Source organism: Trachinotus anak, unplaced genomic scaffold (genome assembly GCF_046630095.1).
Source record: "Trachinotus anak isolate AG129_WGS33_773 ecotype Australia unplaced genomic scaffold, CSIRO_AGI_Tana_v1 ptg000003l, whole genome shotgun sequence".
Lineage (NCBI taxonomy): Eukaryota > Metazoa > Chordata > Actinopteri > Carangiformes > Carangidae > Trachinotus > Trachinotus anak.
Genome location: NW_027273854.1, coordinates 2,685,038 through 2,703,118, shown reverse-complemented (window position 1 = coordinate 2,703,118; position 18,081 = coordinate 2,685,038). Strand labels below are relative to the sequence as shown.

Here is an 18,081-nt window from a genome sequence, read left to right as displayed (position 1 = left end):
TCGTTTTTTTTCAGCTCAGACTCAACCGTAGCAGTGTCTCCTGAAATAGAAATGGCGCCTCTACGGTTATAATAATAGCAGCATGCATACCTTCGTTGCCATGGTTACTGTAATAACAGTCACGGCCTGGTTGGGTTTAGGAAAAGATGGTGATTTGGGTTGCAATAAGTTCTCTCTCAACAGTAGACGATCTTTGTTGTCATGGTTACAGTAATAACAGTCATGGATAATAGAAACAACATAAACTGCTACTGTCACATGGGAATCGAACACCGCTCTCCTGGGTCATATTCATCCATCCACCCCAACCTCCTCCTGACGTGGACTTTGTCGCTCTATAAACTGCGTCACCGCACTTTTCCCTTTGCTCCTGTCATCATCACTACGACCGCTAGATGTCGCCTAGCAACAGAACCTAACTACGGGTCATAGTGACCTGCTGACAGACGACCTGTGGGCTCGTTTGTTACAGGACGGTCTCTCACTAATTTAGTGAAACCATAAAGCAGTTCAGTCCATTACCAGGTCACAACGTGTGAGGTTTTATCTTGATGGTGCTGCTGGAGAAGAAGGGACCAAGGCTCATTCATTTATTAGAGCTCAACTCCTGGGAGCCATTAATGTCCACTACTGGCCAGTAGTTGTTAGTATGTCGGACGGATGGAGGAAAGAACGATTAACATATCCTCAGACCCTGTCACGAGCAGGACAGAAACGCTTGGAGCTGCGTTATCAGCCAGATGGAGAAATTTCCTTTGGGACTCAAACTGCTCACAGAAACATCTGTGGCGGTTCAGTGAATACTCTGAGCTCTTCAGCCTGACCCTCTGCTCCAGTTAATGTCAGCAGCCACATTAATAATGTGCTGCTAATTGATTGAGAGACTGTCGAGGGTCTGAGGGGAACGGGTGTGATATTAGTTAGTTAATAGGAAGCTCACAGTCCATCTGTGCAGAGTCAAACTCTGTACGCTGGGAAATACATCACGTAAGGACCTTTAAATATGATGAGCAAGAAAACCAGGAACAGAATGAAGGAAAATAAAAATGAAAGTTCATCAGTCTTTATCTTTAAAAACAGAAACCCAGACTCTGTTAGTTGATATTTCATAGATTAATGTCAGTCACAGCAATCAATCAATCATACTGTTTACAATAAAAACCCAATAAACAATATAAAATTGCAATAATCAATCATAAAATGGCACTAAATAAAACATAGACACCAGTAGATGATGCTCAGATAACTACTGTTTGAAGAAGCCAAACTTTTTTTCTGATGTGATAAATATGATGCAGTTTGATTGATTATGTATTTATTATAGAACTGATTACAATGCTAGCGGTGGTAAACTTTTCAACTCTGTTGGGAACAAAACTGTGGCAGCGTAGGACTGTAGATTTATTCATATATTTGTTTTGGATGAAAAGATGAAGCAGATGAATAGCAAATATTACGTTATTACAGAGTTGTGTTTTTCCATAATGGTGATTGGTGAGCAGTCAAAACTATGGGAATAAGACCCAGATCACAAAACGATGCTGTTCCTGGAATTTCCAGCTAAAGCAGTTAATTATTGATGGATTATTGATGAGCAGGGATCAGGAACAGAACATGCACAGCTCCAGTGGCCGGTTTGGGTTCAGACTTGTGGTGAAGGTTTTGTCTGTGTTCAGGTTTCTCGGGCAGGTTATGAGCTTCAGGAGAGTTTGGAGCAGAACATGTGAGAGCACATCAGATGTCTGACGTCCTCAGAATGAACCAAGTTCATGATTTGTCCTGAAGGAGCTTTTCAGCCTTCTGCTCCACCGGAGGCTAATCACTCCTGCCGAATTTATTCCACTTTAACGATCCTGAACGTCTCCCTCATGGTGTGAAACGAGGCCTTCACTCCAATGACTGACAGAAAATCTGCTTTGAACAGGAGCTGACGTTTGTTCTTTTTTCCTGGTCTTTAAATCCGTGTTTGTGTCAGTTTCTCTTTTCAGACTTTTATTCTTTAATGTTGCTTTTCATAAAGCACTTTGTAATGTTGACAGTAATAAGTATAAAGGAACATTTTATTGAGGTGTTGAGTTCAGTCCTGACCTTCAAAGCAGGAGTTGACAAAACCACAAGTCCCATTTATTCCTTTTGATCATGTTACGTGAACTTCATCAGGTCTGTCTGTCGCCAGGAATGAAATGTGAAGCTCAGTTTTTAAGCCGGCGTGGACGAGTGGTCCTTAAAGTGCTCAGGAAAAACAAGTGGGAGGACTCATCTGCTGAGGAAGCTTGTGTGTTATGACTGAAAGCTCCAGAGCAGCTTCCAGTTTAATGAGGATGATTAATACTACAACAAGGTTTTCTAAAAAATCGAACACGTGCTGGAGAGTGGGAGGCAGGACGGTGTCTCTTTGATCCAGAAACGACCGGAGTGAACTCAGACAACAGCTGCAGCTGGATTTTACCTTCGAGAGCAGAGAAGGTCAAGATGAGTGTTGTCTGGCTAATTATCTGAGAAACAACAGGCCTGTGTACCTGAACACCACCTGCTGACACACTCACACACACCACCTGCAACAGCCGACACACACACACGATCTGATTCAGACGGTGCAGGGCCAATACAGGCAGCTGCAGCACAGAGATGGTCCCACACACACACACACACACACACACACACACACACACACACAGACACACACAGACACACACAAAATGCTAATGTCAAAATATAGCACGTCTGGCCCATATACTTCCATGTCTAGGCAGACTGTTATTCTCCCATCCTGGCTGACAGCCAGAAGATTTTCTGTGAGTGCACCAGTGTGTGTGTGTGTGTGTGTGTGTGTGTGTATGTATGTGTGTGTGTGTGTGTGTGTGTGTGTGTGTGTGTGTGTGTGTGTGTGTGTGTGTACTGACCAGAAGGACCAGCCGTAGTCCCAGCTGTGAGGCCTCCAGTCTTCAGGACCCAGACTGACTGTGATCTGGAACACCTGAGTGTACATCATGTGGGCCACCATACCCAGAAGACCTGCAACGCACACACACACACACACACACACAGACACACAACATTTTCTGCATCAAACAAAATGCCAACAAGAGACAAATAAACTATTGTTGTTTAAACTGCAGCAGAGGAACTGAACTTTCTCACAGCCTCACGTGGCAACATGATCATCACCCAGAGATCATGTGACCCAGAGCTGCTCTGTACGTTAGGATTATAGGCAGCCGGAGTCCAGCTGAACCGTTCTCACTGACTGACTGAGTGTGGACCTTAAAACTAATGTGACATGAAACATCAAAGATTCAGAGTTAGAGTTATGAGTGTTAGTTTTAAGGCTCTGAGCAGCTAAACCATCATTTTCTTGTAATTACCTGAACACAACAATGGTAAATCACTACGTCTGAGTTACACCTCAACTCATTATCAGTAATAAATCAGAGCACATGTAATTATCATAATTAGTCATTATACAGCATCAATTGATTTAACATCCAATCAATTAGAGACAGGGACATAATCACTCATAAACACACAGTAAATCAAAAAGCCACAATGTAAATGAGTCAATGCAGAGGTTATACATCACAACCGCACCAACAGCAGCAGACAGTGTGTGTGTGTGTGTGTGTGTGTGTGTGTGTGTGTGTGTGTGTGTGCATGCGTGCGTGCATGCGTGCGTGTGTGTGTGTGTGTGCAGCATCATGCCACAGTAAATAAAACCTGACTGCTCCAGATTTACAGTTCACCATAAACAGAGCATCATTTCTCTTCGACCTTGACTCCACAACAACAACACAGATTTCTAGGAAATGGACGAATGAATTAACAAGAAAAACAGCCGCAGAGGTTTTTACTGTAGTTTGTCAGAAACAACACACCAGCACGTCGTCAGGGGTAACAGCTGTGTGAGGAGGCGATGAGCCTGCAGTTTGTTTGGCTGCACTGTAAACAGATACACTGGCCTGGGACCTGTTGTAGTAGCTGCTAAAGCCAAATTAACCAGGACTGTAAAGTTAAACATTGTAACTATACAATAGCCACGTTTCCACTAACCTGCTAAAACAGGAGTGATGGAAACATGAATTTTGAAAAATGTATACTCCTGCATGAGGTGGTGTGATTATTCAACAAAGCAATATTTCACTTTTTCCACATTTAAGTCACGTGAAATGACATTAGTAGTCACATGACATCCAAAAACACTGCAGACTATTATCTCCCAAAAACCCCTCATATGTGGCTGCTGCCAGATATACAGGGTTGGTCTTTCTGTCATTACCTGCACCAGATCCTCTCATGGCTACTGTAACGGCTGCTGCGGCGGATTCATTTGTCCCAACAGTTAACAGACGCTGGAAACCACTCAATGAAAACACAGACCATTTGCAAAAGAAGAAAAAAGCTTCTATTTTGCACAAAACTGCAAGTCACTGAGTGAAGTAAGTTTTTTCTACAAAAGCAGGAAAAGTCAAATAAGACCAATATTTTATTTTAGTCTGTCTAACTTACATTTTTAAGATTTTTTTGTTGAATTTCTTCTTGTGTTTAAAATTCAAACCTCCAGTCTGTTGAACTAATGGAGTCTGGGCTGCCTCACTCCCACAGTATCAACAACTTTAACAACCGTATGAGTCGCTCGTCGCTGCCCTCAGACACAACCCTGCAGCTCACCAGTGGCAGATGATATTTATCATCAGGGTTCAGCTTTTACTGCGGCTGCCTGACAATTAAACATGATTATGGGTCATAACAAGCTTGTGTTTGAGAATCATGATCACAGGGTTTTCACTCATCACCTGTGATGTAAAATGTGAAAATGTGTAAAACGAGCGGTGGTGTGTTTAAACCGTCCTCAGAGAGGCTGAGGAGGAGGCAGCAGTGTGCAGCCCCGTGGACACGCAGCCAGCTTCTTGCATAACAGGTTTAACATGAGTTGGGAGAAAAATCCCTGGCACCCAACACAGCGAAGGCTTCCAAGGGATAACCTCTGACCCTGCACGACCTCTCACAAATCTGCATCAGTCTCTCTCCACTCCCCTCGTGATTCTCAAAGCATCTCTGAACGTAGAAGTGCATCAGAGGGACACAGTTTCTGTCTCTGTTGTAAAGTGGATCCTGCTCCCGAGATAATCCCTTAAATTACTGCTCATTATCAACACACACACTGTTTCACCAGATCCCACTGAGATTAAAACATTCTCCTGTACATGGAAAATCTGGTCAAGTGAGAAACATCGAGGTGTCTGACAGGACAGGACACACGGGCGTCCGTCTTACCGGACAGCACGGTGAAGACGGCAGCGAAGGCGTTGAGCTTGAGTCCGTCGATGACGTTGCTGGAGTGGAAAAGCTCCAGACACATGAGGCTGAAGCCGACCACCAGCAGCAGGATGTAGAGCACCTCCGACACCACCGACAGCCACAACACACCTGCACACACACAGCACACAGCTCGGTTACACAACGACAAGTAGCTCCTGGCTTTTCCAAAACCAAACACAAAAGAGGAGATTCAAATATAAAGAAATGACTTTTGTTTGATTTAAGCAACAATTAGCAAAACACAGATTTTATAATCATCTCATCACCATGAAAAAAGTGGTGAAAAAAGATCTAAAACCAACCACAGAGGAAAGACTTCAACACAAGGTCTGACACTGACTTCAAGACATTTTCATGTTTTATTCTCTGATATAAAATAGAGTCCTCCCCCTTCCAGAGGAAGTTTTCAACCAGCTCTTATCTTACATCTAAACTCACTCATCTAACTATGGCCGATAAAATCTGTCAGTGATTCAAATAAATCTGCTGCAGTTGTTAATGTAAACTGTGGTTGTGTCATGTGAGAAAGTTTGATGATTTATTTGCTGTTTCACAAGTAAGTAAATGTTGGACGCTCAGGTGCATTAATATGGTCAAATAAACATATGAAACCATCAAATGATTCGTCACTTACTTTGTAAAATGTCAAAAATAAAACGAGTTTCATGCACCGACACACAGACTTTCTGGTTTTAAATGGTTTTTCTTTTCTTATGGATCTGAGGATTTTGTGGAGACAGGATCAGTGTTCATGTTGGAGCTTGAGATGAGTCTGAACATGCAGACGAAGACCTGAAATAAGAGTCTGTCGGAGCAGGTGTTTTCATTCAGACGACACACAAAGTCTGGGCTGAGATCCGGAGGAGAAAACACATCAAACTGAATGCAGTGATGACTTGTGGGAGAGTTCTCCTCTTAGTCTGACGATGTCTGCACCTTCAGCTCGGCGTCGCTCTCTCAGACATGCACTAATACAGAAATTCACAAAAAGAAACACAGAGTGGGGTTGAAAGAGCTTCTGGACTCTAGAGGTCACGGTTTCCACTTGTCAAACATCTGAAGCTTTTCCACGCTGGGAGAAAAACCACCGAGATCCCCGAGGAACCAGGAGCCGATGGAGATCTGTCAGACCCGAGCAGGTTCAGACAGAGACGGGACTCAGAGGGCTCCTGGTCTGGGCTGAAGACGTTTAACACTCATATTTAAAACTACTTTAGTAACTGAAGAGTAAACTTTGTTGTCAATATCACAGCAAAGTTTCATCTACAGAACCAAAACAACACTTTCTTCAAGACTTTATTCTGGGGAGGATCAATAGAAAAAAGAGGAGTAATGATGAGGATGTGTACAGAAAACCAGCCCGTTGGATTATTTTCAACATGGCCTCCTGTGCTTCTCCCTGTGCTGCTCTGCCCCGGTGAGAGAGAGCACACACAGCAACACAAACAGCCTGGAAACATCACGTAAGACACATGATGTCATCATCTGCAGCCTCAGTGTGCTAACAAACAACATAAACAACTAAAAGATGCTAACTACGCTAACAGTTCTGATCCGTCTGCTGGTGTCTGATTCTGGTCTCAACAGACTCCTCATCTGAGGCTGAGTCTCTCTGATGTTTCCTCCTCTAACATCTTCATCCTCTCTGCTCTTTCACCTGGACACCTGGAGCCAGCAGGTGGTGGGCGGGGCCAAGGCCTGATCCAGGTTTCTCAGACAGGAAGTCAAGGTCGATGAGCTTTTTTTTTAACTTTTCATGTGTGAAAACCAGGTTAAACGAAATAGGAATCATAGCAGAGAATCTTTAGAGTTTAAAACACGTCTGGAGGAACTTTTAATATTTATTTATCTATTTATGCAAAACACGCAGCACAAGATACACATGATGGCACAGTGAAAGTCCTATAAAACTGATCGTTCATGACTGATTCAGCTTTAATCTGCGGCTTCCGATCAACCAACAGATCTGAGACAGAACTTCATCAAACCTGCTCCCAAAAACTGTTGATAACATCACAGTCATTTTATTCTGCACACACACACACACACACACACACACACACACTGTGAGGACACAAAATTTCTGTCTTTTGTAACGTCTGTTGTCGACTCTCGCTCCTGTTTCTGTCATGCTCAGAGACAGATGTGAACATTAGCTTCCATGTTTGTCGTATATTTTGTCTCCGGGGACGAGCCGAGGGCGGGGACGTCAGATTGTCCTTCCTGTGGTTCTGTCATCAGTCATTCATCAGGTGTTCAATAAACCACGAGGTCCTGATGAATCTTGGGAGGATGATGATGCATCTCTCCTCTACAGGCAGGACACGACTCTCAGAGCTCGAAACAAGGTGAGATATTTGTTTCTGATCGACCTGCAGGAGGAGGAGGAGGGTGCGTTTGATATCTACGCCTGCTTGTTTGACACACACTGATTGGCTCTTTACTGTGTGTGTGTGTGTGTGTGTGTGTGTGTGTGTGTGTGTGTGTGTGTGAAAAGAGGAATAAAATCCCATCAGAGCAGAGACAGACATTCTGCAGGATGCTGCTGCTCTTCCTCCTGGAGAGGGGTTGTCATCCTGTAACTGCAGCTGCCCTCAGGATCCACCCTCATTACCAGAACTCTTGATTTTTCTCGCCACATTTATAATTTGGTAAAATGCAGAAGCCCCCTCTTTACCCGGTGAAGCTCACGACACTGAATGAAAGCGATTATCTGCTCCGCTCTGTCGGGGGTGGAGATGATGTGGAAATACAACCTGCAGGCTGACTTTTCAATTTGAACATCACTGAGTTGGAGGGAGCTACGGGATCCCTGAACAGCCAATATTGATGGCTAATTTCCTGCCTGGCTTCTCTCTAGGCAAAGAGAGGATCTTATTTCCACATTGAAGTGTTTCACTTAGACACTGAGCTTAATAACAGAATTTTAAAATAGAGGAGAAATTACAGTGCAGCCAAAGGTTTTAATTGAAAGCGACAGTGAATCTCGAGGCAGGAATCAGATCATCTGGAAGTTTCAGCAGCTTTTGATGCTTCTGCAGAAGTAAAGGATGTGAGCGCCACGCAGCCGCCGGTGCGACGCCATGATCTGACGCCGTGTCCATCTCAGCGTCTCCTCCTGGAGCTGCTCCTCCCTCCAGCTCCTGACTGTCACCGTTTTCACAGAATGATGTTTCACAGTATTTCAGGCGCATGAATCAGGAGCTGAGATACAGTTTCCAGCTCGTACATAGAAGAAAAACGAGAAACCAAGAACAGTAGAGACCACGAAGTATTTCACTGGTTCTTGATTCACACAGTGAAACTACTATTAAATCAATTAAATTTCTGCCCGCGTCGCTGCTGCGTCGCTGCTACTTCCATCTGTCTACACAGAGTTTGAAGGATACTTGAATGTTGGATTTCTTTTCATTGTCAATTAATTTCTGATTTATTGTTGACATAAATGCCTCTAAAATGTTGACGTCAGTATGACATCAACAAGTCTTTGTTTATTATTGTGTGAAAAATACACGCGACGCCAAATCTCTAGATCACGTGATGCAGCCACGAGGCTAAACCGTTAACACGGGCGCCAAAATGAAAACCGAGACGTTCCACAGCCGCCACAAACACACCACACATCCAGTGTGTTCCCGCCCTTAAACAGGATTACAGTTTTTTCCTGCTCTTTGTATTTGTCGTTTGTGTTCCCAGCTCCCAGTCGTGTTTAAACTACACTCGCTCATCTCTTTCTCCTGCATGAAGCTCACAGTTTATTGATCGACAGTTGTTAAGAACCAAATTGAATGTTTGTTTATACCATGTGCTGATGTAATCATGTGATCAGAGGTGATAAATTGTTGTCAGATTTTTTGAAATTCTCAAATATTGTATCAGTATTTTTCCCAAAAGTTCCTATTGGTTGAGCCTGAAACGATTAAAATCAATCAACAGAAAATTACATTTGGTAATCTATCAATAGTTCAAGTCATTTATTAAGAAGAGAATGACCGATCATCCTCTCCAGCTTTACTGTTCCAGGCTTTACTGCTGTTAACAGAATAACAAGCAGTTTGAAGACGGGCTCTTTGTTTACTGTTTTCTGATATGTTCAAAGTCAAAAAAATAGAAATAAATAAAAAATCTGTGGCTGTCTCTCCTCAAAGATCCACCTTCAGCCGACTGAACTTCTAACACGTCTTGATAAAAGTTTGTTTTTCAGCCAAAGTGTTGATTGTTTCAGACTTTGTTTCCATGAAGCTTCTCTTCTGCACCTCAGTGAAAACACTCCATTGTCCAGCAGAGGGAATTAAACACTTAAATAAAGAGTAAGTGTTTTTGACGGCAGTGCAGTGATGTGCCTCGTTTCATGGCATTAAATATTTACCAACTAATTACAGATGCAGGAAAAAACTGCACAAAGGTTCAACTTCAAAAACCTCAGAGATTATTCTTTTCTTTCTGTCAGAAATCAGAGACACACGGTCGTCACAGCATAATGAGCTCCAGCATGTTGCTGCAGTATGTGCACAGTCGCGAGCTCCAGCAGGAAGCTCATATCTACAGTTTCCCATGAGACTGTGAATGCAGCATGAGAAGGGACAGCAGACAGAGAGAGAGCAGCAGTGAATCTGAAACAGGCGTCGAACTGATCCTGTGTTTTATGACACAACACAAGTGAAGAGTGAGATGAGAGACGAGGAAGATGATTCAAACAGAGAGAAGAAGCAGCGGAGGAGTGAGAGGAGGAGGAGCAGGAACCTCTGGAGGCCTCTGTGATAAAAGCAGCACAAACCACTTTATGATGTTAAGGTGCAAATGACTGCGACAGACACTCAGCTCAGACCAGCTGCAAAAATCACCTGAAAAACTGTAAACCTGCAGAGTCAGAGGAGCAAACCCTCAGAGCAAACCCACAGGACGACAAATATTAGCATGCTAACACACGATAGTGAACGTGGTTAGCTTTACGCCTGCTAAACATCAGCATGTTAGCATTATAGTTGTGAGCAGGTTAGCATTATGATGTTAGCATTTAGCTCAAAGCGAGCCTCACAGAGCTGTTAACCTTATGTTTTTTTCTTTTTTTTTTGGTTTTTTTTCACCTGTTATTCAGCAGCAGTTTGCAAGTGTTGTCATGAGAGCACGACTTCACTGTCTCAGTCTCAGTCAACACACAAACACCAAGTCTGGATAAGATCTAAAGATCAGTGAAGGAACGTGTAGAGAATCCACCGACCAGATGTGGCGACACTTGTTTGAACCGCTGATCTGCTATAAGAACATCCCTGGTTCGAACAGGTGACGTAGTTCATGCAGCACAGAACACAACAATGGAGCCATGTTTGTAGTTCTGCGCCTGAGAAGCTTAGCACAGTTAGAGAACACACCTGGTTTCACTGCAGGTAAAGACAAACACCTGTGTGTCACTTTGCTCTAATTATCGTTTACATTTCCCTGCAAGGTGCTCAGACGTCTGAGTGACCATGTGATGGTCAAATCTGGGGCTTTACTTATGGCAATAAAGCTCATTTGCACCTGAGGCCCTGACAGTTACATGAATGACATCTTTTACCCTCTGACTGTCAGATCTGATTTTTAATGAAGGTGCAGCGTTGCGGTGAAACACCAGTCTGACTCGTTAGCTGCAGATTTCCACCCAGTCGATGGAGACAGACCCGGGGGGTATAAAATGCCTGTAAGGGAAACTCAAAATGCAACAATATTGACCAAAAATAATTTTCTGCCCTGTTCCTGTTTTATTGAATATGTATCAGCAGACTGAGACTTCATTAAACCGAGGACGGCAAATAAAACCTGCTTGGAGGGACTGATAACAGGAAGCAGCTCATCAGACCGAGTCTCATCTCAGATGGATTTAATTACATCTTTAATTACTGTGTGTGTGTGTGTGTGTGTGTGTGTGTGTGTGTGTGTGTGTGTGTGTGAGTGAGTGAGTGATGGCAGCAGATTTCTAACATCGTCTTTCCAGGTTTTGCAAAATATCTCCCTGTCAAGAACCCACATTTATTAGACTTAGACCTCATTAACAAGATTATTGATTAATGGATCAATATTTAGTATCAATAATTTGTTCTGGATTTAGGACAAAAAAATTGAATCAGAAAAGTCATTTTGATACACTGAGGTGATTTCTTGTTAATTATTAGGACAACAAATGATTTATGTCAATACTTACTATTATTGTATAAATTAACTTTGAGATTAATTGATTAAATAAGTTACTTTAAAAATATCAAATAAAGGAAAAGTATCTATTAAAGGTTTGTTGACCCAGTTAAAATAAAATATCTCATACACAATATTTGCAACTTGGCAAGTTGCAAATATTGTGATATTCAACATGTCAGTAAAACATTAACAGACAACATGTTCATTTTGCACCAGAAACTCTGATCTGCAGCTCAATATCCACCCATACAGAGTCTAATTAAAGTGTTTTCTGGTTCTGCTCAGACTCCAGGAAACGTTACGAGTCTAAACCACAGACTGTAAATAATGTATCCAGTCACAGAAGAAAACATTGCCTCTGAATAAAACAACATGGTCAGGATTTGCTGAACAGCACAGGTGAGGTGAAACTGAGACTCCACGGCAGATTTAGTGAAAACACTTTAACTGCAGATGAGAAGCGAAGGTACAAAACCAGGAGCAGAACTGACGAGGACCTGATGAATATAAAGATGCAGGGCTGATAAGCTAATGAGGCGCAGATGGGGAGAGTTCAGGTGATTAAGTGGGAACAGGTGTGTGGGTGGGAGGGGCTGTCAGGTGAATGAGGACAGTCTGAAGACACCTGGTGGGGAGAGCATGAGACCGAGGGGGGGCGAGGGAACCAGGAACAGAGAGCTGGGAAAAGAGTTCAGTAGATATGAAGATAAATTCACCAGGACAGAGACGTGTGAGCACAGTTTACTTTAAATCCTGATTCTCTGAGTTTTTTTTTTGGTTGGACCTGGATCTGACCAATGAGGAGCTGTGTTATAAAACCCAGCAGTGAGCGCGTCGGGCTCACAGAGCAAGGTCGTCCCGCTCGGTATATCACTCCATCCAGCGCCGCTCCGTGCAGCACCCCTGCTCTTCTTCCAGATGGCATTAACAGACGAAACCATCAGAGGAGTTTCATTATTAACCACCTGCTCTGACACGGAGAATCAGAGGCGACGCCCACACCAAACCAAAATATTCCCCTTCTTCTGGACGCTCAGATATTCCTTTCATGAGCCGCAGATTACAAACATCCTGTGCTCTTATCTGCAGGCAGGGAGCAGCTTGATGAGCGGCCTGGGACAGTCCTCATTATCAGGCGTCCTGATGTTTTACTAAAAAGATGTGATCTCATACGGGGGGCTCTGATCTCGGTGTATAGATAAAGAGAAAACAGAATTATTGATGTCAGTTCAAAGCAGAGATGAAACCATGAGGTAAAGACGACGGTGCTCCTCCGATAATGAAACACAGAATCGTTTTCTTGTGGGAAATTAGCTTAAAAACTACTTAAAACTTGGATGTGAACATAAAGCATCATTTTGTTAGGCTCCAGGTTCACATAACATCTATAAATCAAAACTGACAACACGGCAGAAAAGACTGAGCTCGTTTCATATCGGTTACTACACGTCACGTCTGCTCTGCTCCGTCCTCTGTCAACATCAGCCCACTCTCAGGAAGCTGCAGAGGAAGAGCTCCGAGGAGCTGCGTCTGTACGAGCCCGGGTTATTATGACCCATATCATGACATCATGACCCCAAGGTTCTGTTGCTAGGCGACGTCTAGTGGTCGCAGTAATGACGACAGGAGCAAAGGGAAAAGTGCGGCGACGTAGTTTATAGAGCGACAGAGTCCACGTCAGGAGGAGGTTGGGGTGGATGGATGAATATGACCCAGGAGAGCGGTGTTCGAGTTTATGTTGTTTCTATTATCCATGACCGTTCGTTGTTGTTATTGTAACCATGACAACAAAGATCGTCTAATGTTGAGGAAGAACTGATTTTAACCCAAATCACCACTTTTCCTAAACCCAACCAAGACCTGACCGTTATTATAGTAACCATGGCAACAAAGGTTGGTATGCCCTGGTAGGCTCTCGGTACAGTCTTCAGGTTGGAGGGCTGGTCTTTCTTCCTCAGTGGTCGTCCAGGTGAGTGGAGGCAGACAGGTTCACACCACCACCTCCGTCACTTCCAGTGTGAACGGCTGAGTCGAGCTCTGTGAACGTGACTGAAGGTCTGAGTCTCGTCCCTGTGTGGCCGGTTTCTTCTCCTCACACTCGTCTGCTGGAAATTCTGTTTGTATTTTACTGAACCATTTATTTTATTCATCATTTTAATGTTCAGGAGTGATGAAGCGCAACATTTTTAATGTGGTTCAGGCAACAACAGCTCTTTGGTTAAGGTTAGTTGAAGTTAAATGTAAATAAACAGGTTGTGTCTGAAGTCACTGAACTTTTTCTGTGTTAAACCGGGATCAGTCCTGAACCTGGACCAGGTGCCGTGAGAGTCTGAACAGAACCAGGAAACAGTTTAACCTCTGAAAATACACCGTCCCACCTGTGGGATCAGGGTTATGACTGTGATCAAAAGGGCTGAAGAGCAGAAAACTTCAATTCTGTTCTCGTGCAGAAACATGGTGGGTCTGCTAACAGCTTGATATCATACTGAAGATCACATATTCTGGTAGAAAACAAATGAAACACACTGTCAGTGAATATTTTACGGATATATTAAGTTAATTAACAACGGTAGACTTAATATAAAGTTAACAACATTTCCTCAGTACCTCCCTCAGAAAACATAATCAGCATCTTCAAAATGTCTTTTCTGATGCAAATATAAAACTGAACCACAGATGGATAACGGAGGCCGGGTCTTAAACTGGTGCTGGTTCCTGACTGGTCAGATCTGAAAACCTCAACAATCATTTGACATTCTGTGTTTTCAGGTTGCTGATGTTGTGTTTCCACGTTTCAGCTGCACCATATATTCACAGTTCAGTTTTTTAACTCTGTCAGACCAACGTTGTCGTTTCACCTGTGTGGATTTCTGGTTACCTGCCCAGCTCAGTGACTTCCTGTCTGCCAGTCTCTCCCCACCATCTTCAACCAAGCCCCCATGACTCAGCTCCAACAACCAGTTCACAATAAAGAGCTAATGTTTTTTCACTGCATCAGACCCTCACACCAACATCAGTACAAACCCACCGTACCCACCTCTAGTATGAGTTTGGTGTAATTTACAGTAAGAACACGTCACACTGTTTTATAACAGTCGTGTCTTTACAGTTGATCAGAATCACACACTGACTTTAACCAGGTTTTCTTCTCTGCAGGTAAAATGAACAGTTTCTGAGAATCATATTTGACCCCCGAGTCCAGAAAAGAGATGTTTCTATCTACTTTGTGTTTTTCACTGGTTCCACTGGGCCTGATGAACAGGTGGGGAGCAGCAGGGAGTGGCAGTGATATCTAATGACCATCATTACTCACCTCTCTCCGACGCCGGGGCCAGATCAATGAAGCTCCGACACTTCTCACCTGCGAGAGGAAAGAGGGGGGAGAGGAGGAGGAGGAGGGAGGTAGAGAGAGAGGGATGTAAAGAGGAAGTGAAGTGGGGAGAGGTGAAGAATTCAAGGTGAAATGAGCTGGGAATGAAGCAGAGAGGGGGATGAGAAAAGAAGAAGGAAGAGACAGGAAGGTCAAAAAAGAGGTGGAGAGGACGAGGTGATTAGAGGGAGGGAGAAAAGGAAAGTGAGGATGAGGATAATGCAGAGGGAGGAGGGAGAAGGATAAACAGAGCGTTAGTGTCAGTGTGTCAAACTGATTTAAGAAACAAAGCTAATAACGTGTCGGGGCCGACACACAAAGAACAGTGACTCCAGAATGTCCCTCAGCTTTTATCATCAGCACTTTATTTTGTAGCAGACGCTGGCAGGAAGTAGTCTGTCACTGCCGCCTCTAGTGACATCATGTGACCCTCATGATGCCTGAGTTTTACACAATTTCTTCTTCTTTTTCTTTTAGCATGTTTAGCATTATAGCAATGTTAAAGGAATAATTTGACATTTTTGAAAATGCAATTATTCACTTTGTTTCCATGTTTTATTGGTGGAAGTGACGAAAGCGGCAGTTCCTCTAATGACCACCAGAGTCTGGCTCCAGTCGTGAGTCCGTCCCCACAGACTCCCAAGTGTCCAACTTTACAGCAGAAAGAAACATGTTTACAGCCTGGTACAGAAACTGTTCTGGTCTCTAGAGATCATTTCCTCCTTCGTGACAACTGTTCGGCCGAATTTTATATAAATCACCTGTTTACATTTTATTAAGGACTAAAGTGATGGAGAATTGAGGCCGTGGCCTCTTTGAGTGACAGGCGGGTGAGCGTATCTTTGAGTGGTGAATTTTTCAGCTGTGGATAGAGTTTGGCTGTTTCCTCTTGCTTGTACTTTTAAGCTAAGCTAGGCTAACAACATCCAGACTGCAGCTCTGTACCAACAGACTTCACCTTCACTTACCGAGGTTTTGGCAGCATAGTTATTTTACAGTGACAGGAACACTGTTTAAATTTCTTATTGACTTTATGGTCACTATAATATCATGAACCTGTGCATAATCACATCTATAACAATGACTCAGCAGTGAGTTTCTGGTCATTTTCTCATGTGTCATCAATGTGTGTTCATGTAGGGAGTGTGTTGCACGGGGCATCTCTCCTCTCGGCTTCCTCTCCGTTATTTCTGGGGCTGCAGAGTCGATCAGGGCTCAGTGGGACCCTGCAGGTCACAGATCACCAGCCACAACACGAGCCATAACTCAGCCTCTGCAGTGTCACCAGCTGCAGGCAGGCCCATCCATAACCAGCCTGAGCAGCGACGCCCTCACACCACTGTACACACTGCACGCCCCCAAACCAGCCCCCCCCCCAAAGCAACAGATGAAGTCTCCCAGATACTGAGGATAATCTAAGTCTCTGGTGAAAACTACAGAGAAATAGAACAGATACTGTCTCTGCTGTTTATCCAGCTGTATCTGCTCCACACGATCAGATGAGCACTATTGCAATAAAATAGTTTAATTCAAATCAAGCTTTATTTATATAGAACCTTCCATGCAAAGACTGTAACACAAAGTGCTTAACAGTAAAAACAGAAACATGAACAGAAACAGTAAAAATAAATAGGTTTTAAGAGAAAGATAAACACTAAATCAGTTGTACATATAATAAAACCTGTGTGTGATTTGGTGACACACTCTTCAGTCCCAGTTCCACACCACACACACATCAGTGCACCGTGAACCAGAAAACTGACAAAATAAACAATTAAATACTGGTTTCAGCTGCAGGAGAGAAAACAAAATATAAATACTGAATATATAGAAAAATATTCTGCTATTTTTTTTGTTTAATTTTCACAATATCAGAATAGAATTCACCATACAAAATAAATTTAAAAAATGATAATGCTAGTCGTCGCTTTCATCTTTAACTTTGTTTATTGTGTCTTTTTTATTTATTTTTTTTGTCAAATGAATAAGACTCAAGTACGAGAGCAGGGAGGTGGTGAGAGAGAGAGAGAGTGACCACAACTACACAAACAGAACAATTACACCTAATGGAGAAGGAAAAGGAAACAAGATGAACTGATCAACAAAAGACCCACAAGGCCGAACGTCTGCCGTCACTGTATTTTCATATATGTGTATTATTAACATGGCTGTTGTCAATACCAGTTTATCACAACACCACTAGAGCTCTGTAGTTTGTTGTATTTGGCCGAACAACATGAAAAAGTCAAAAGAAGAAGACAGTGTGTGTGACGGCTTAATGAGAAGGATGAAGAACACTGAGCACAAAAAATACATGAATTAGCTTAAGAGAGATCTATTCAATTCAATTTAATTTTATTTGTATAGCACCAAATCATAATATACGTTAGGTCCAACAGAACCAGGCTCAGGGCGGCTGTCTGTCATATGAGATAATGTGATGTTCATACCATGACTGGTGGAAGGTGGAGATGGGTAAATTCATGCTAACTCCCATATAACATGAGCAGAGCACAAGTGAAGATTCAACAGCCTGAAGACTCAGGTGGAGCTCTGGGACGGGCCCTCGAGGGGCCACTGGAGGGAATGAATAATGAAGAGGACTGTGCGTCCTGCAGATACCACCCAGCTTAGTCCAGCTTCTTCTGCCTGTGTTGCCTGTTGCCCACCTGTTGTTTCTGTCTTTCCTCAAATCCTGCTGCATGTGTGTCCTCCTTCCTGTCTGCCAGTCTCCCAAACCTCTGCTTGACTGAAATGATAATAACTGCAGATAATAGTTGGTCTGTTATAAATGCTTCATGCTATTTGGCAAATTCTGCAGAGAAACTCATCTGTGATGGTTATAATTCATCTTTTCCAAGGTTAAGACTCGAGGGGAGTCAGGAGAGAGAGTGGGAAAAGCAGATGAATGTGCTCGTGACTCGGTGAGCTGCAGTGAAAATGGGTGAAGCTGAAGAAGGTGAGCAGCACAGCGTCTGATTAGGACATGAATCTAAAATGTAATTAAAGAGTGAGCAGGCTGGTCTGTGACCTGACGACAGGACTAACTAACGGCACAATCAGTATTCTTACGCCTTCCTCTCTGCACACAGGCTCCTGAAAAACGTCAATCAACCCCAAAATAAATCCCAGTTATCACAGCTCCCAGTCTGTCGGGTTGTAACAGAATAGATTAATTTGGAAGAAGCTTCAGGTGGTTTCAAACCTCTGCTCTTGTGTTT

The 18,081-nt window shown here is 43.2% G+C and overlaps 1 protein-coding gene across 1 annotated transcript in view; it reads right to left on the bottom strand.

Moving 5' to 3' along the window:
• gsg1l (gsg1-like) overlaps positions 1-18,081 on the bottom strand; it is a 28,554-nt gene that overhangs the window by 2,288 nt on the left and 8,185 nt on the right. The window contains exons 2-4 of the mRNA XM_071465790.1: positions 14,804-14,851; positions 5,272-5,424; positions 2,904-3,015 (exon numbers count right to left, since the gene is read on the bottom strand). Coding sequence (XP_071321891.1) covers positions 2,904-3,015; positions 5,272-5,424; positions 14,804-14,851 — 313 coding nt within the window. The remainder of the gene's footprint in view (positions 1-2,903; positions 3,016-5,271; positions 5,425-14,803; positions 14,852-18,081) is intronic.